General features: G+C 46.3%; 1 protein-coding gene across 4 annotated transcripts in view; it reads right to left on the reverse strand.

The window, feature by feature from the left end:
* Positions 1–452: 452 nt before the first annotated feature.
* The window catches only part of LOC110493903 (protein CBFA2T2), a 50,723-nt gene continuing 31,037 nt past the window's right edge, over positions 453–20,138 (reverse strand). For 2 of the 4 annotated variants that reach the window (XM_021568489.2, XM_021568490.2), the window contains exons 2-11: positions 12,885–13,037; positions 11,901–12,142; positions 10,753–10,842; positions 7,992–8,182; positions 7,503–7,756; positions 4,814–4,899; positions 3,881–4,088; positions 2,835–2,903; positions 2,395–2,585; positions 453–1,962 (exon numbers count right to left, since the gene is read on the reverse strand). In XM_021568489.2, coding sequence (XP_021424164.1) covers positions 1,642–1,962; positions 2,395–2,585; positions 2,835–2,903; positions 3,881–4,088; positions 4,814–4,899; positions 7,503–7,756; positions 7,992–8,182; positions 10,753–10,842; positions 11,901–12,142; positions 12,885–13,037 — 1,805 coding nt within the window. In that variant the 3' untranslated portion in view covers positions 453–1,641. Of the gene's footprint in view, positions 1,963–2,394; positions 2,586–2,834; positions 2,904–3,880; positions 4,089–4,813; positions 4,900–7,502; positions 7,757–7,991; positions 8,183–10,752; positions 10,843–11,900; positions 12,143–12,884; positions 13,038–15,718; positions 15,785–16,339; positions 16,626–20,138 lie in introns of those variants that run through there. The other 2 variants (XM_036949892.1, XM_021568491.2) reach the window with 2 other exon arrangements.

Below are 20,138 nucleotides of genomic sequence, written 5' to 3' on the forward strand. Positions count from 1 at the left end.
GCACCAGTGTGAACACTCTTCCCCCCCCCCCCCCCCCCAGAGGTAAATAGGGAAGCAAAAAACAAGCAACTTGAATCTGATATTTTAATTCCCGTGTATTATATTTATACTAATGAATTGTAAATAAATGCCCCAGTGGGATAAATTATTAATTAATGAAAAAAATGAAGCACTTTTATTTCCATTAGATAATACTGCACCTAATACAGTACTATAGTCCTGATGGAAACTTCAAATCTGAAGACATCGGACACAGAATTGTACAACAGGTGACATGAAGCTAAGCAGCAAGCAACTGTAGTAGATAACCGCAAACCTCTAGAAGTTTAGCATTCATCTTTACACCTTATACTACTTTCTATCGTACCATCCTATTTATTCTAGAGGCTCGGTGTGGACGAATGGGTGATAACGACAATAGACAACTATGCGCGTCATAGAACAAGACAAGAAACAGTGTTTCTGTATATTTATTCTGTGTACAACAATAGACAGTTACAGGCAAATGACACTTGTTTAGCAAATTGGAAACTTTGGTGATGCATAACAGCTTGTGAATACCTGAACACTTTGTATTTTTTTATATTGCTCTGAAATTCGTAGTAATGTTTTAGTTTACAATATCCACCGACGGCACAACCGTTTTGACACACGTGTACGTACACGCACACACACACACACAAAAAAAAAAGAACCTGACGAGTAACTTGTGCGAGCAAGAAAAGTAGAACAGCTATACTGTACATACAAACAGGATTCCGGAGGTGATTTCGCTATCGTGTCACCTCCCCAAAAAATGTCTTTCCAGAGCGGGAGAGGAACTCTAGAGCTGGTACTGTCACTCAGACCCATAACCCTCTTTTCTCTTAGCTTTATATACACACACACACAACAGGAAACTTGGAAATATGCAGTGAGTACTTCAACCATCACTTTCACCCTTGGGTATAAATGACCATTCCAAATCTCATACATACATCCCCCCCCCCCCCCCCCCCCCCCCAGTCCTCTTAAAACAAAATGACAAAAACATTGTCTGAAGTCAGTCCTTAGTTGTCTCATATCTGTTTGGGATTGCTATTTTGGATGAAGTGAAACAAGTGTCCATCTGCGAGGTGGATTGTCTGTTTGTCCAACTGTTGAAGATGGATCCGCAGAGTACCAAAGCAGAGGAGTCTGTCTTCTGCCCACCATTGCCAAAGCAACCCTTCCCTTCCCCACAGTTTCTCCCTGATGTCTCACATGACCTGTGACATCAGGGACCTCATTTCCTCCCCTGTTCACTCAATGTCTGTGACATCGCTTCTGTCTGACATCACTTCCTTGGCTAGATTAGGGGTTGGTGTCCAGAGCTGAGTGTCATCGTAAGTCTTCAAAGCAGCTTCCTTCCCTCGTCTCCTCTCCCTCACAACCGCCGACCTAAAGTTATTTGTCAGGTGAAAGCCAAACGATGGAACAATGGACACTAGCACCTTTCACCGGTTCGATAGGAACGGGAAACAAAGGAAGGAAGCCATTTTGGGGCGCCCGGTCCTAGTGTCCATTATGAACAGTCACGAACCACAAGAACGGAAAGAAAAGGGGAACGGAGGCCATCTTGAGTGAGAGCCAGTATCACTACCACCCTCCATGGTCCTAGTCTTAGTGCCCGTTGCTCTCTGACACTGATGCAGGAGTGGACGGGGTGGAGGAGCGAGAGGCAATCGACCCCTTGTCCCCCCCAGGGCTGGCAGCGGTTGGTACACTCTCCGGGGCCTTAACCCCTGTGGTAACATCTGCAGCGGCTGCGGCCGCCCTGGCTGCGGTGATGGCGGACACAGGCTTGGGCTGGGCTTGCAGGCCAGGGCTGCAGATGAGGTGGTGGCGCTCCCAGTCCTTGTGTTGGCAGAAGGAGCCGCAGTAGCGCGCCGCATTGCAACCGCTGCACGTCTCACTGGCCTTGCGCCCGCAGTTCCAGCAGCACTGCAGGGAGAGAGAAAGGAGGAGTTTAGTATAGAGATAAATAATCCACTGAAGCGCAGGGGGAGAGGAAGAGTGTGTGTACACACACACACATACATATATACATACATACATGGACAAAGTATACTGGGCAAGTAGTAGGTAAATATCTCATCTACACATCCTGCAGCTTTGACTGTTGCTCCTATGTGCTCACTATGACTCCCTTTACAGTATGCGTTTACACTCTTAGAAAAAAAGGGTTCTTCAGCTGTCCCCATAGGAAAACACTTTTGTTCCAGGCAGAACCCTTTTGGGTTCCTGGAACCAAAAGGGTTTCTTCAAAGGGTTCTCCTATGGGGACAGCCGAAAGAACCCTTAAAAAAAGGTTCTAGATAGCACCTTTCTTTCTAAGAGTGTGTATAGTTATGCAGTGTAACATATCCTCCTAACCTCGCTGGAGTCCTCCTGCTCGTTGATGACCTGTATGGCGTCCTCGGTGGCCTTCCTCTTGGCCTCGGACAGAGTCTTTTCCATCTTGGCGCGCTCGGCCGTGATCATCTCAAAGGCCTTCTGCTCTGCCTCGGCCACAGCCTTCTGCACCTCGTCCATGGCCTGACGCTTCACTTCATTCACTGCCTCTTCTGCGCAGGAGAGGGGACACAGGGTGGAGGGGGGGGGGTCAGGTTTTAGACCACGTTGTGGTTCTATGATAAGTAGTGGTTATAATAGATGGATGGGGGGACTCCTTTATATCAAAATGTTTTTCAATAATATTTTTTTTTAATGAGCGAAAGAAGAAGAGGGATAAAAAAAAGGGGAAAGGGAAGAACACATAAAATGTTGAATGCCCACACACATGGGACATTGAACACTGTTGTACTAGCCCTTACCAGCTTTTCTCCAGATCTCATCCGGCACATAACCCGAGCCAGGCCGCGGCACAAAATCTCTCTGGGATTCTGTGGCACAGAAAGACAAAAAAAAAGAAGAAAAAAAAAAAAGAGTTAGCACCCGGCAGACTTGTGTGAAATAGCATCATCCGCTCTACTTACTTGGGATATACAATCCCCTCACTAACCACACCAATTCAACCTTCCCCAGTTGGCCAAATTAACCGAATAGCCGGGCAGCTTGAAGAGGGAGTACATTGGCTAGGGCAGAGGAGCTGACAACCAAGCTGTAGCTACATTCTGTTTGTTATCACTCTCTTTATCCCCGTCTTCTCCCCCCCTTCTCTCTTTCTGAGCTGCTCCTCTCAATCCAGACCCATGCCCAAGCTCTGTGGTGCCTGGGCTGGGTTTGGACTGTGTACACTGTGCCCAGACACACTGCTGGGCACACAGATGGTACTCGGGCCGGGCGGCAGGCAGCCAGCTCTGGGTCTTAAAGGACGACAGGCTGGCACTGCCAGGGCCTTCTGTGGCAGATCTGGACGGGGGCAGCGTTGGCACCTGTCTGGGGGCCATGGAGCAGCATGGGCCCCGGAGAGAGGAGCAGACGAGCACTGAGAGACAAACACTGCCAGCAAGACTGAGAGTGCGTTCCAAATGGCGCCTTATTCCTTACCAATATACGGAATATGATGACATTTGGAACGCAGGCTATATGTGTAGGTTCGAAATGTGTCAGTAGTGTGTTGATGGGTGTAGTTCTGTAGATGAACACCAGAGGGCGGTGGGTCTATGTGGTGACTGTGTGGGAGCTCAGTAGCTGGCAGATTGCTTCAGCGGCTCACCATCAAGGGGACCACTTGTTTTTAATCCCTTACCAGGAATCCCACCTGACAAGATACATTACATATAGATCTGTCGATCTGGTGTGTATCGATTCATTGAAAAAGGACCAACCCTAAGGTTAGACATGAACTTAACTTCGCACCCATGGATTTGAGCGAGCACGAGCTAGTGATAACGTAAAAAGACAGAGGACCACCCACCATTAGTGAGTCCCTCGGCCGTGTGGGGGCTGTGGGTCTTGGAGAAGGGGGCGGGCATGGTGGCGGCCCCTCCCTTGCGGGGGTCCTCCTGCTCGCTGGAGCGCCGCCGCCAGTAGTTGAGCTCCTCGCGATCTGACTCCTGGCAGCGGCGGAGCACGGCCACCGAGCGCCGCGTCTTCTCCACCATGTCCACGATGCAGTTCAACACCTGGAGGCGTGAGCGGCGGAGATAGAAAGAGGGGACCATTAGAGAGACAAACTTTTTTTTTAAATATATTTATAAAAAAATAAATAAAAAAAGAGTAGGAAGGCTGCAGTTCTGGCTCACCCAATTTTCCAAATGCCCAAACACAAAATACCTCCTATAACTACACTACTGCAGAAAATACGGCCGACCTCTGCAGATACTATACATGTCAGTGGAGGCTGCTGAGGGGAGGACGGCTCATAACAATGTCCGGAACAGAGCGAAAGGTATGGCATCAAACACATGGAAACCGTGTATTTGATACCATTCTACTCCAGTCATTACAATGAGCCCATCCTCCACAATTAAGGTGGCACCAACCTCCTGTGGTACATGTCGTAATGTGGGGGTAAGTAAGAGCTATATATACACAGTAGTGTTACTTGAGAGTACATAATGAGTCTCAATACACAGGAACTACCATTCCAGAATTATGCTTGTGAGATTAAAAAAAATAATAATAATAATCATTTCATTGGGTAGGACTCCTGCTTTGCGCAGTCAATCACTACTGGAGCGCATGGCTCTCGGATGTAGACAGCAGATGGCTTTAGCGCCAGTCCACCACTGTGAAAGGGACACCCAGTCTGACATCGCCTTGATGGCTCCACCAGGCACTGAGAAGTGCTACGCCACTTATAGTTCCAGTGGTGGTGGCGGCGTCTACCGTCAGCAGTGGCACTTACATGATCCAGATGCCTCCACTCGTCGGCCCACTCTCGGTCTGTCAGCCTGTGGTCCACGGGCTCCTCGCGGTAGCCCCCGTTAGTGCCTGATTAGAAAAAAACGAGACAATTGAAAGCTTAAATGCGGTGTGATTTAAAAATTAAAAAAATTAAAAAAGGAACACTGGCCGTCATTACAAATGAATGGCAGGAAGAGAGGCGGAGGGAAGGGGGTGAAAGTGGTGTCCATTAATCATATTAGTCAATACCACAATGAGGCAGTGACACAACGACACTTAGATGGTCTTATTTCACAACAACATTCCATGCCATGACCGGAGCTTAGTGACAAGCCGTGCTTTAGTGTCTCGTTACCGTCGTCACCTCCTCATACACAAGAGAGATGAAGAGGAGGAGTGAAAGACGAAGGACAGAAGGGAGAAAATAAAAAGACAAGAGTTACAGAGACAACGACAAAGCTATAGAGAGAGAAAGATAGAAAAGGAGATATCCTCTACCAAAGAGAAGGGCAATACTGAGTATTAAAGAAAAACATTAGGAACACGTTCCATGAAAGACTGACCAGGTGAATGGTATGACTCCTTATTTATGTCACGTTTTCAATCCACTTCGCTTCAGTGTAGATGAAGGGCAGGAGGCAGGTTAAAGGAGGATGTTTAAGACATGATTGTGCATGTGTGCCATTCAGAGGGGGAAAAAATGGGCAAGACAAAATATTTAAGTGCCTTTGAACTAGGTATGGTAGTAGATGCCAGGCACGCCCGGTTTGGGTCAAGAACTGCAATGCTGGTGGGTCTTTCACACTCAACAGTTTCCTGTGTGTATCAAGAATGGTCCACCACCCAAAGGACATCCAGCCAACTTGACACAACATGGGCCAGCATCCCTGTGGAACGGTTTCAACACCTTGTAGAGTCCATGCCCCAATGAATCAAGGCTGTTCGGAGGGCAAAAGCGGGTGCGATCCAATATTAGGAAGCAGGGGCGTAACTTTCACTAGGGACATGCCGCCCGCCCCGCCCCCCCACTGAAATTGCATTTTTGCCCCCACTAGTTTTATCATTGGAATGTCATACAAAACAAGGCAACAGTGTGCTTCAGGACCATGCGGACATCGCCGAGCGGTCGGGTAGGCTGTTTGGAGTGTTTATCCAACTGGATAAAAAAATTAAAATGCCCCCCCCCGCTTCTAAAACCAAAGTTGCGCCCTTGTTAAGGTGTCCCTAATATTTTGTACACTCAGTGTATATCAGAGTGAGAGACGTAAAAACAGAGTAAAAAAATAAAATAAGAGATTGAAAGAAAGAACAGAGATAAGAGAGAGCGAGTGGTTGAAAGAGAGGGACAGGGCGAGAGAGCGATGTCTTTTGATGAGAACCAGACCCCGAGCCCAGTCACGGCATGCAGCAGCGCTGGGACTCCTCCACATCTGGAGGTCAGCTGTCCGTAAAAAATTTTTTTTTTAAACACCATCCCCACCCCCCTCTCCATTTCTGCCCCTGCGGCTAGGTAACTATCGGGGAGTGGTGGGCATCCCCTCCCCGTGGTCTGAAACTAGCAGAATTCCAGCGCTGGAGCTGTAAAGGCTGCGTGGCGCAGGCCCACTTCTATACACATCTGCCTCCTAGCTAAGCAGCGCTGACACCCACTCTGGTTTGGAGGAGCGCAGAGAAGGGATTACACACACACACACACACACACACACACACACACACACACACAAAGAGGCAAACATACAACACAGCATTCAAAGACGCAAATACACACATGAACGGCAAAAAAGGACAAACACACACACTATCAACCCCACCCACCCTCCTCACTCCTTCTCCACCCCCGGCTGCTGTTTCTCATCAGCACTCCCCAGTTCAAAGCTCTCCGAGATGTAGCGGTGAACAGGCTGGATGGTTCACTGTACCTTGAGACGTACCGCTCGTAAACACCGGCCCGTGCTTCGACTCTCTGAAAGGTGTGCCTCGGCATGAACTACTCTCGTTTCCTTAGGGCACAGTGCGTGTCTCGCTGTTCGCCTCCCGTTTACGGGAGTGCATGTCTACTTCGTTGAATATCTACATCCCATCTGGCCATTGACACTGACAGGGATCAGATGGCACGCAGATTTTACAACGAACTAGATAAAAATCTTCTCTCAAAAAAAAGGTACACTACTTCCCGGGTAGTTTGGCACACTCTAAGCACATGTGGGGTCCATGGATTTATGGTCTTCGGAGAACTTCTATGCCGTTTGCTGTGCATGTCCACACACACACACACTTTTGCGCGCATGGACACCCACACAGACCACCCATTAGCAGCTTTCATATCGACCACACTAAAGGCTGTGGTGGTGTGTGCGAGTGAGAAAGAGTGCCGTTTGATGACGGAATCTCGGTGTTGCTCGAGTCGTCCCTTACGACTGTTGTGGAAAACAGCAGAGGGACCAATGTGAGAGAACAAAGGGCGCCTAACGTCTGTTAATGTCGGGCTAAACCCTCGTGAGTTTGTATATACACGTCTGGGTTGCATTTGTTTGCGCGTGTGTGTCTCTCTCTCCAATTATTTTGTATGGATGGCCCCAGCGGGAATCAAACCCACAATCCCTTGGCGTTGCAAGCACCGTGCTTTACAGAATGAGCCCCCACATGACCACCGGTAGGTGTGTACAGTAGACATGTGTGGATGAATCTACCTGGTAGTCTAGGCCTGTCCTTGAGCTCGCGGAGCTCCAGTATCCGGTGGCTGCTCTCGCGGTGCAGTAGGTGGGGGGTGCTGATGTCCTCGAGGGCGTAGTGTTGCAGTGGGGGCGGCGTGGGATGCAGCTGAGCGCTGAGGGGCAGGGGGTGGGCCGGGCTGTGACGGGGCGCAGGGCTGATGGTGCAGATGCGCTTGGTTGGTGGCTCCAGGGGGGCGGGCGGGCGCTCGTGGAAGCCATTCTCTTTGGCCCTGCAGGAAAGATGGAGGGGAGGAGAGGGAAGACATGAGAGAGAGTGGAAATGTGTACGTATGATATTGGGGAGGGCCGTCTGTTGTGCATCATCGTTTGGGGCTACTTGCAAACTACACATGGATGTGTGTGTGTCTACAGTATATTTCTGTGTGTATATGACAGTCTGTCCCCTACCTGTTGGGACTGTGTCTCTCGGTGTGTGTGTGTACATTTTGTGTGTCTGTCTCCTACCTGTTAGGGCTGTGTCTCTTGGTGGTCATGTCTCTCTCGCTGGGCTCCAGCAGCAGTTCTGAGGAGTCGGGGGGCGAGGCCAGTGTGGTGCTGAGCAGGAGGTGCTCGTGTTGGGACAGGTACTGGGCCGGGGTCTGCTTAGCTGCACGCGCACAGTGGAGCAACTCCCTCTGCAGCAGTGGCAGGTTGGCCTGGGGAGGGGGAGGTAGAGGGAGAAAGGGAGGTGAGTGTCATTTGAAAAAGGCAAGAATGAGATACAGTAGCAGTATTCTTGTGATTTCTTGTAATGTTGTTTTCTCAAAGCCTTAGAAATCTAACTATAGGGATCGCGGCTGTCGAGGAAACGCCACGTAGACGCAGTGGCCCCATGGAGACGATATAGATGCCATACTGTCGCCATAAAAGAGCTGGCTTCCATTTCTTAGTTGACAAAACTAGTTGGGAATATCTTCATTCTCTACACCTTTACTGACCCAACATCTGATCTTGTGCAAATTCAAAAGTGAATTTCCTTTTAAATCCAACTGACATGTCCACAAAATACCAGTACACGTCATTTTTTTTAAAAACATGAACTTCATGAAGTGAAGTTCGAGCAAAAAACATTTTGTTGACTTATTTGCATGTCGCGGTAAGGCCGTGAAGCCTCTGCGGAGACCTCGCGGAAATGCCATGGCAACGCGGCAGAGACATTAGGCAGACACGGTTCACTGAGGAGGCCCAGAGGGAGACACACGACATATAGCAGATCTCTCCTTGAGAGACCAGAGACTCACACACACCCCTCCCCCCTACAGGGGGAGAAAAATGTCTGCCGTCTCGATCTGTCTGCCTAGTGTAAGCCCCGTGACTGTTTCTGCAGCCCACCTTTCAGTAAATCACTGCAAAAACCCAAACACATAGTCCATCGCTCGCCTTTGGACGAACCGCGAAAAAAGAGAAGCAGAGAAGATTAGAGCAGTGTACATAGAAGGAGAAAAACGGGGTCTTCGTGTTGGGGTGTGTGTAGTCGAAGAAGGCCGAGTGGAATGAGAGCATCTGTGGGGGTCAAACGAGACAGACAGAGATAGAGAAAAGAGGGAGGAAAAGAATGATAGAAGCGGAAGACAAACACACGGTGCAATCAGAAAGCAGGCACCCTCGTAGGGACAAGGGAAAGAGAGCAAAAGAGTGACGAGCAGAGGAAGAACAGAATGACCACCAAGCCTGATGAGAGGAGGCAGGCTCCTCCCGCCCTCTCTCCATTCCTCCTTCCATTTCTTAATGAGCAACAGGCCCAAGTGTGCTTATAATTACACAGACTTCCTCGTTCCCCCGTTCGCCACTTAAGACCCTTACCACCCCCCCCCCCAGCGCCAGGGCCACCGCTACATCAGTCCGCCACATATGTTGTCTGTCAGTTAAGCGCCGTTCTCTTTTTCTGCGGGGCGGATGCGAAATTGGCGGCGCCGGGCAAGCCTGAACGACTGCTTTCCTTTAATGCGACACAGAGTCCATATGGCGCGCTGCTGAGCCCCATAAAAGAAGGAAGGGAATGGTTTACAGTCATGTTTCACACTTCCGAGCTCTGTCTCTTCCCTCGCTTTCTTTTTGAGCTATCCACTGCCACGGTGCTAGGGGGGGGATGGAGGGAGGGAGGGGGAGAAGTTGGGGGAGCCTCGTAAATTAAGAAATAGGGAAAACAATATTTTTTCTCTTATCCTCTCAGAAGGTCGGGGTTCTGAAAGGTGAAGGAGAGGTAACCCATGGTGAAAATCAGCGCTTTTTCCATCTGAAGAATGGAGCATTAACACCGCACAATTTGACTGGTTGGAAGATTTATGTTCGGTTCTCATGAGGGTAGCTCTTAAAAAGTATTCTATTTCAGGCCCCCATGTTGCCAATTTACGCAAAGGCCCAATTAAACTTGCGCAACCCCTGTTGCTCGTTTAGTCAACGCATAGAACTATATTGTTACTTGGGAATGACCGAAAGGCAATAAATAAATAAATAAAATACATTCACAACCCCAATTCTCTGTTTATACGACAACAGTCTTGCTGTTGAAAAATCAATTAGAGAAATGATTTTCATGTTTTCCTCATTTTGTATTATGCTACCGTCTACTTGCGGTTTCTCATTATTTATGGCCATATTTGCATTATTATTAGTTCAAGATTTCTGAGAGAAGTGTAATTAGAGTATTCTGTGCCAGAAGCTCCTCTACGCTTCATGAAAGGAATAGGGGTTGCGTCTCAAACGGTACCCTATCGCCTATATAGTGCACTACTTTTGACCAGAGCTAGCATAGATATCACAGGAGGCTGGTGGGACACGGTTTCCATGTGTTTGATGCCATTCCATTTGCTCCGTTCCAGCCATTTTCATGAGCCGTGCTCCTCTCGGCAGCCTCCATTGAGACAGACAGATAAATCCATCAGTGGAGGCTGCTGAGGGGAGGATGGCATTTGGGACGCACACTAGCTGTTACCTTCAATACAAAACATCTGCTTTTTCCAGTCCTGATTTCATTACTAATTATATGCAGTCCTTGAGTCATTGTAAACCTCCCTCGAACATCAAACACCATTTGAAGAGGACAAAGAGGAAAGCGGTCGTCCGCACAGCACAGGCCTGGATTCAGTTCATCAATATTTCCACCACATAGCGAGAGAACAAGACATAGGAAGGGATAGATAGACAGACAGAGAGAGGGGAAATGGAGTGTAACAGAAATAGAGAGAAGGGAGACAGCCCTATAGAGAGAGGAGGTAGGTGCTACCTTGAGGAAGGGAATGACGAAGGGTCTCAGGGGGAAGTTGGTGGCCTCTTGGAGCCGCGAGTGGAACTCCTCGATGGTGACTGTTGAATTCTGGGACACAGGGGAGAGATCAGCCAATCACAGTTCGCCTCAAGGTTTAAAGTCTCCAACACTGAGCTTGACATTGTGCGTGTTTCAAATCAACCACGTTGCAGTCGTCAGCAACTGCAGACTGACTGATCTACAAATCATTTGGCGTCATAAATAGTCCAACTACAGTGGATCAGTCCATTTGTAGATCAGTCAAAATGGATGCTCTCGGACAGGACGATAGACTTTGAAAATCGCTTCGATCACTGAGTGACCAGAGCAAGAACTACAGAGCAGTTTCTCTTTCAACTGTCAACCTGTTGACAGATGAAAGATTTTGTGCACAAATGATAGATAGGTATCAATATTTCGCAGATGGGGCCTGTCAAAACCCAATATTGTGGGTCCACTTAGGCCACATATAGCAAATATATGGGCATGTGCCTCCAAAATAAAACATAATCCTACATAAATAAACACATCATATTTTATACTCAACAAAAATATAAAATGCAACATATAAAGTGTTGGTCCCCATGTTTCATGAGCTGAAAGAAAATGTTCAGAAATGTTCTATACACACACAAAGCTTATTTCTCTCAAATGTTGTGTGTAGATTTGTTAACATCCAAATTTGTGAGCATTTCTCCTTTGCCAAGATATCCACCTGGCAGGTGTGGCATATCAAGAAGCTGATTAAACAGCACGATCACACCACTGGTTCACCTAGTGCTGGGGACAATAGGCCACCCGAAAATGTGCACCCGGACAGCTGATGAAACTGAGGAGAATTTCTGATTTCCTCATATGAACTGTAATTCAGTAAAAATCGGTGAAATTGTTGCATGCTGCGTTTATATTTTTGTTTAGTATACACACACACGTATTGAAATATCTCATTCGATGAAATAAAATTCTCTTGAATAAACTGAATTGAGTTTATCCCAAGGGAAAATTAACATATCGCTTCTCAAATCAAATGCAACACATCGACATAAAAATACAGAACAACGCAAAGTGACAAGGATCTCACGGCCGTCTCCATCCATTGTTCCTAAAACATTATATCAACCACTCACCACGAGGGCCAGCACCAGGTTGCGGACGCTCTCTCCGATTTCAGGCGAGATGTCGTTGCCAAACTGCTGCAGCGTCGTCAGGAAGCGTTTGAGCTTGCTGAGCTGCCTGGCGCCGCACGTGGCCGGGAGCTGCTGATTGGCCAGCGAGGAGGAAGAAGAGGAGCTAGGCCCGTTGCTGTAGCGCTGGGGCGGCGAGGGCACGGCGTTCAGCATGGGTGGGGAGTGGTGGATCCCATTGGTCACTGGGGGAGGGAAGAGGTGGGAGCAGGAGGGAGAAGAGCCAATGAGAGGTCAAAGAAGTTATCGGAGTTGATGGACTGAATGGGTTGACACAATCTTTCATACTGGAATCCTCACCTTTTATCATGTTGAAGATTTAATGCCATTAAGGCCGACAAAGAAATAAAGACATAAATATAGCAAAATCATGTACCACAAAGTTTTTGTTTTCGCCTTTCAATTAAGACCTAGACAACAAGGTGAGGGGAGTTCCTTACTAGTGACCTTAATTCATCAATCAAGTACAAGGGTGGAGCGGAAACCCGCAGACATTCGGCCCTCTGTGGAATGAGTTTTCCACCCTTGGATTAGGGGATTGTGGTACATGAATTTGGTATATTTATATATGTCTTTGTTTCTTTAAGTTTGACACATGTGCCCTAATCAATTTATGGATCACACAGCTCAAATCTGCTGGTTGCTATTAAAGGGTTCAATCATAACTTCAATTTAAGTCACAATTTTCACTTGCAGTTACAATTCACCCCAAAGCATGCAGGTCCTTGGAGGCTCCTCTAGGGGGAGCTAGCGGTGGTGGGCGCTGTCATGGTGGCTGCGAGACTATGGTCAAGTTGCCCCTAGAAGCTCATCATGGGCCAGTTTTGTATTTCCCCCACTACTGTTTTAAGTTTGGGATTGGGGGAGGAGAACGTAATCTTAGATCTGCACCTAAGGGAAACTTCACCCCGGGAACGCGGTACTCACGTGTGGTGGAGGAGAAGGAGGCTGGCCGGGGCCCGCTGGGGTTGATGGAGGGCAGGGGGGGCATGGTGGCACTGCTGCTGGGGGCTGGTTTGGAATGAGTCTTGACATCCACAGGAGAGCCGGGCATGGCAGGGGTCTTCTTCTCTCCACTGTCTGAAGGGGGAGAAAGAGGGGAGGCGTGGTCAATAGGTGCATGTGGGGAGTGGGCATTACATGGTCAAGGCACACACACACACGGCTCAGTTGGTAGAGCATGGTGCTTGCCTTCACCAGAGTTGTGGGTTCAATTCCCACGGGGGGACCAGTATGAAAAAAGAAGTATGAAAATGTATGAACTCAGTACTGTAAGTCACTCTGGATAGGAGCGTCTGCTATATGACAGAAGCATTTCATGTAAGTAGGTTTGAAGTCTAGTTTTGATCATCAGCCACTCAAGTTAAACACACACTATCCTAAGCCTCAGTGTGTGCATGCTATGAAAAGCAATGCAACATTTTCAGATCCAGCTCAATCTTCTCAATGTAGTCTCTTCAAGTCCCTGCCTTTGTCAGAGGGGGGGAGAAAAAAAAAAAAAACACGCAACAGAACTTCCCGCCTCCACACCCACCCCCTTTTTGCCCCTACTAGAGAAACCCAGATGTCTCGAGGTCTAGCCTTGCGATCCTCCACCCCTCCATTGAGATCCATGGCAGAAGCGCTAATGAAGAAAAACCATTGTGTTCGTGGAGAAGAATGGCTTTTCATTGAGCCAGAGGGACAGGGGGCAGAAGAGAGAGGGGGGAAAGAAGGGGGTCCGGGAGCTATTTCACGCTTTGCTAACAAGATCGCAAAAGCTTTTGAATGTTAAACGCATACTTCTCAATATGCCACGGCCAATGAATGAAATGAATGGGACCACCAGATCAGGGGATGGGGAGAGAGAGAGAGAGAGAGAGAGCGAGAAAGATGGTAATAATCTTTGGATCAGAGGGCGTCTTTGTTGGGGCAGATCCCATGAAGGCTGCATCTTGTCTCCATTTGGAGTGGATCAGACGCTTCCAACTGCTTTTAGACGGACGATTAATAGACAAGCGGGGTTTTTAAAGGGTCAAAGGTTGGGTGAAACGGCTCTTTTCAATGGAGTTCCGTGGCTTTAGGGTGGGACTATTGTGCTCTTTTGAAGCTATGAACCGAGTGTCTGTCTCGTCATACTAAAACATTTGAATGCAATAGCCGGTACTGCAGTGACGTTTAAGTGCGTACGCGATATTGCATTTCATTTGCACGCGCCACAGAAACGTGGGTAAGAACTTGGGTGAAATCAAAAGAAGGTACACTGTCGATGTGGCTCCAGTGTGGAGTTATTTGGCACGTGGAAATAAACAATAAGCCTCGCGACTCATTGGCTCGTAGACGTAACCCTCAGAAAAGGGGAAAGAAACAAAAAAAAAGGTATATGCTTGCTTTGTAGTAGTTACTTTTCTTTTTGAGTTATCAAAGCCAGCACACAAGCGTGTACACACACACACACACACACATTCCCACACAACAGCGAGGGTTGACTTGAACTGTCAGGTTTGCAACCGCTGCACCCCACGATTTGACAGCTCCTTCTGCCCGAGCCCCACTTTGACTCTACCCTCCCTTTCTCCCGCTTCTTGTCCTCCTCTCTCTCTATCCATCCATCCCTCTCCCTCCACATCCCGTGGCCTGCCTGCTATCGCTCCACCTGTTCACTAGAGCAGGGGGCAGGAAGGAGGGCTATACACAGCCTTTTGGGCATCCGTCACACACACACACACACACACACGCCGTGCCAGCGCGTCACAGGGAGCAGCATGGAGCACACTCACTCCCTGGTTCCAACGCTCCACACAATCCTTATGGTCAGGAAATGAGGATGACGTCTCAATAGCACAATCCGTGGGACGTATAACTTAATAATAACAATAATATCTGTGCCAACAACACAAATAGTATGCATTCTATTCAGAACTGATATGCAACCCTCCATTGCTTTCAAAATATTCATTTTTATTTCAGTTGATCCCTACCTCCATGTACTGGTAGGCCGTGTGTAAAGTCATGTTACGTTTACTCCATTGTTAATCACTGTGTATTTATTCCCCGTATCACCATTTCTCAATATATATATTTTTTAAATCTTTATCTTAACTCTGCTTTGTGGGATTAGGACTCGTAAGTAAGCATTTCACTGTTAGTCTACACCTGTTGTTTACAAAGCATGTGACAAATACAATTTGATTTGTGCTTCGCTTCAGTACATCCGCCTCAGGTCAGAAGACAACAGTCAGGGTTCACACTCTTTTCAAGAGGTCATTTTCCCAGGATTTTTAAATAACATTTCTACCAGGACATAAAAGGGAACACTTACTGTCTTTACCTACTACTTACTAAAACTTAAAATGCTTAATATTTAGGACTTAGGTATGGGTATTCGGACATGGCCAGTACTTGGAACGGACCGTGTATTACGAGAACGCTTTCTTACGAAGCCAATTTTGTAGCATGATTTACTACAGTACCCCACACCGCTCTAGCATCACGCACTAGTCAAATCAAAAAAAATTGGGAAACCTTGGCTATGACAAAGGTGATCGGGAAGACATTGCATGGCGCCGTTACAGATCATTTAACGTAAACGTTTACATTAGTGGGCCATAGCCGGACGACTTCCATTTTTTTTTTTTTTTGCCTAGCACCGGAGACCCCTCCTACTGTCAGTCTGAAGGACACGTCAAGCAGCTGGCACGTCAGCCCAAACACACACACACACACTATTAGGGTATAAAGAATATGGTTCAGCGTTAGCTCAAAAAGACACCTGTGTTTACCAGTCAATATTTGCCTTGTGCCAGAAGTTTGTCTCGCCGGCCTGAGTGCCACCTGTCACCATATCCCTGATATGGATGGAAGAAAAAACAAAAAGGGGGGAAAAAAAGGACAACCATAGAGAGAACAAAGAAAATAAAAAGTAATGCTGTAGTGTACATAGAAATACAATCTAGAATGACTTGAGGCCCGTTCCATAGCTTCCATTTTTATGGGAATGTGCAGTCCCTGAAGTTGTTTCAAAGAGCTGGTTTATTTATTTTAAAAAATTAAAAAAGATTCATGCAAAAGGGTAATACAATAGATTAGAATAGACTGGAATAGATGGCTTTTAGGTTTTACCCTCCCTACTCAGAACACTCCCAGACAGTCCTCGCAACATTATTGCTTGAGAAATTGCTCTTTGCTAAGAAGCCATTTTTAAAAAAAATGATTTGACTATTGTAATTGAAAACAAATCACAGTAAAGTACTTAATTGTTACCATGAAATTATTTGATATTGAGATAACGGCTGCATTGGTCCTTTAATCTGCCTACTGTGTATTACTACTAATCGTACTACATCCTGTTTAGTACAAACGTATGCCATATGAAACAAATAAACATTACTACTCATCCATACTGAGAAGGCGTCATCAAATTCGGAATCGCACTTGTTCCGCGCCAAATCGTTGATCTTTGTCGAGAATTGTTCCTCTATTCTGATTATCAGCTGTCGAACACACATGGGTGTGAAAAGACAATTATCTTCATCAAGAGTGTGCAGCAAATTCTACTAGATGAAAAGCCGAAATGAGTAGGACATCTGGGCATTTAAAATACTAATTTATCGAAATATTACTTAGGCTGACTAAAACTGAAAAAAATAAAATGTGTGACCTTCAACGGCCCACTACGTAGGATGGAAGTACGCACATTTGGACACAGCCTACCTCTTAAATCGTTCATGTTATTTTCTTATTCTATACAGAGAGATATCTCCTGTGCACCAGGTGTCTCCAATCTCCCACTCTAATAAGCAATCTAACAGCTGTGGAGAGTGTCACTCAGCTGGGGGTAGATCGGTTTTGAGAAACAGATGAAGCAGTGAACTGGAATGGCCGACATCCTCCTTGCTGTGGTCTATTCCCTCATGGCCCGTAAAAGAGTCACTGCATTTAATAACTAGATCAAATGTGACGTGTGTGTCTTGAGGGTAATTGTGTTATATTTGAGTGGGTAATCAGATGACAAATGCAGATAAAAGAAGTTGAAGCATGTTTAGTTGATAAGAGTGACTGAGATAGGAGTGTGGTACAGAAATGTAAATTAGATGTCATCAGATACAAAAGCTTTGAGTCTCATACTGGGATGAAGGAAAGGAAACAAGGATACAAGGAAGGAAATGAAGCATGCTATAGGGTCTCCAACCTCAACTCTGGACCTTGAAGCCAGTTCCACTGCATTTGTTTCATTGTTCCCCTCTAATCAGGGACTGATTTAGACCTGAGACACCAGGTGTGTACAATTCACAATCAAGTAGAACAGCAGGATCCTGACCTCGTAGGGGTCAGAGTTGAATACCCGTTATAGGGTGCCCCGAGTGGATTGAAAACATGCATTGGTGATTACATTTTACATCCTTATGTTATAAACTATACTAAACAAAAATAAAAAAGCAACATGCAACAATTAATGATTTTACTGAGTTACAGTTCATATAAGGAAATCGGTTAATTGAAATAAATTCATTAGGCCCTAATTTATGGGAATACAGATATGCATCTGTTGGTCACAGATACCTAAAAAAAAAAGAAGGTAGGGCGTGGATCAGAAAACGGTCCCTATCTGGTGACCACCATTTGCCTCATGCAGAGCGACACATCTCCTTCGCATAGAGTTGAACAGGCTGTTGATTGTGGCCTGTGGAATGTTGTCCCACTTGTCTTCAATGGCTGTGCAAAGTTGCTGGATACGGGCAGGGAACTGGAACACGCTGTCGTACACATTGATTTAGAGCATCCCAAACATGTTCAATGGGTGACATGTCTGGTGAGCATGAAGAACTGGGACATTTTCAGCATCCAGGAATTGCTTACAGATCCTTGCGGCATGGGGCCATGAGTTATCATGCTGAAACATGAGGTGATGGCGGCGGATGAATGGCACAAAAATGGGCCTCAGGATCTTGACACGGTATCTCTGCGCATTCAAATTTCCATTGATATAATACAATTGTGTTTGTTGTCCATAGCTTATGCCTGCCCATACCATAACCCCACAGCCACCATGGGGCACTCGGTTCCCAACATTGACATCAGCAAACCGCTAGCCCACACAATGCCATACACGTGGTCAGAGGTTGAGGCCGGTTGGACTTACTGCCAAATTCTCTAAAACGACATTGGAGGTGGCTTATGGTGGCCAATTATGGTGAAAATTTAACTCTGGTGGACAATTCTGCAATCAGCATGCCAATTGCACGCTCCCTTAAAATTGGAGACATCTGTGGCATTGTGTTGTGAGACAAAACTGCACATTTTAGAGTGGCCTTTTATTTTCCCCAGCACAAGGTGCACCTGTATAATGATCATGCGGTTTAATCAGCTGCTTGATATGCCACACCTGTCAGGTGGAGAAATGCCTCACTAACAGAGACGTAAACACATTTGTGCACAACATTTGAGAGAAATAAGCTTTTGTGCGCATATGGAACATTTCTGGGATCTTTCATTTCAGCTCATGAAACCAAAACACTTTACATGTTGTGTTTATCTTTTTGTTCATTGGACATTTTACCAAGACAAATCTAATTATTTATGTTCGGAATCGTTCAGTGGGGTCTTTAACATATCATTATATCCCCAAAAAGATTTTGTAACCTAATACATCTGATAATAAGCACAGAGCTCTGTTGACATGTTTCGTGTAACAACTTTTGAGGATTTTATCGGCGTCTTCAAAAAAGGTATTTCCGTGGGTCGCAAAAAAAAGCAAAATTAGCATGACATGAGCTGAATTAAACGGCAATGAAATGAAAATGCTTGGTATACGTTCAGTGCTCCATTGACATTTCACAGAAATATGCTTCTTTTTGTGAGAAATATTAGAGAAAAAAAGAGATTTAGAATTAATCATTAGTATACTAAAATTAAGATCCAGCTTACCTCTATATTGTTTTATGTCCTGCAGATTCGAGAAGAAAGATAATGAGTTGGGGAAAGTGAGCCTTAATTCTAGCACAGAATTTCTCTCTGGCCTCCATTGATTTAGTTATCCTAATTCTGACCATCCTACAAGGGTAAAAACTCCAATAACTTTTGAACAGATAAGAGACGAGGTTTGGACCATTGTTTTGTTTAATAGGATTTTATACATCATTAACATATTTTACCCATTGGTCAAAATATGTATATTTATGGATCTACAACTCATAGCCATGTCTGACATGTATTGGGGTGCACAATCATAGCTTGATTTTAAAAAGCAATAGAAGAATCTTTTTTTTTTAAATTGAATTTGTTCATTTTTTAAAGACACAAGCAGCCAGTGCAGAGACTTTAAATCCGGTGTAATGTCTGCTCTCCATCTCGTCTTGGTCAGTACCCATGCTGCAACATTCAGTGCACAACACATCAAGTCACAACTCTGGGATATTTCCTGGCGTGTGGCCATTCCGACCCAAACATTATGTTGTAAATCAAAGACACCTGACAGACTACGTGACTGTCCCACAACGACGACACCAATGGCTCAAACAACAAAACGGAAAAGAGCTTCTGCATTTTAGTAAATAGTCCAAATGACTCGCCTTTCGCTTCACAAGCGAGACACGTAGAGCGCTTCTAAATGACTAATTCTACTTGTGTTTTTAGAAAGATACATTTCCATCAAAAGGCCTCGGTAGTTCTACGCTCTGAATGCTTAGAAATCCAAATAAAAGAAATTACAAAACAAAAAAAAGGACCATTGCACCCACCTAACCACCTCCCTCGCACTCCAACCGACAAAACTCAGTAGATCGACATATACATAGAGAGAAAGAGTTAGTCAAAACGAGGACAAGAAGAAGGCTGCCCGCAAAGCCAAGGACACCAAAGGGTTTAAGCTGTCGGCCCCTTAGCACCACCACCGCTACTATTGCTGCCTCAATCCCCCCCCCCCGCCATATGGATCTAATCGGGCAAGAGGCTGGCCAGCTGGGACCCCCAACAGTCACCTGTGATGGAGAAAGAGGGGACAGAAGGGCCCCAGCTCCCCCAGCCAAGGGGAGAGACACAATACTGTGTTCCAAGGGAAGGAGGAGGGAGAGAGGGATAGAGGGAGGAGGGGTAAAGACACGAGGCACTGAATGCAGCGGGGTGAGAGTGGACTTAAGGCTGGAAACAAAGCCTGCACCTGGTCTCTGCCCGTCCACACGCACTGACAATACAGCTCACATC

The sequence above is a fragment of the Oncorhynchus mykiss genome, chromosome 17 (assembly GCF_013265735.2).
Source record: "Oncorhynchus mykiss isolate Arlee chromosome 17, USDA_OmykA_1.1, whole genome shotgun sequence".
In the NCBI taxonomy this organism is placed as follows: Eukaryota; Metazoa; Chordata; class Actinopteri; order Salmoniformes; family Salmonidae; genus Oncorhynchus; species Oncorhynchus mykiss.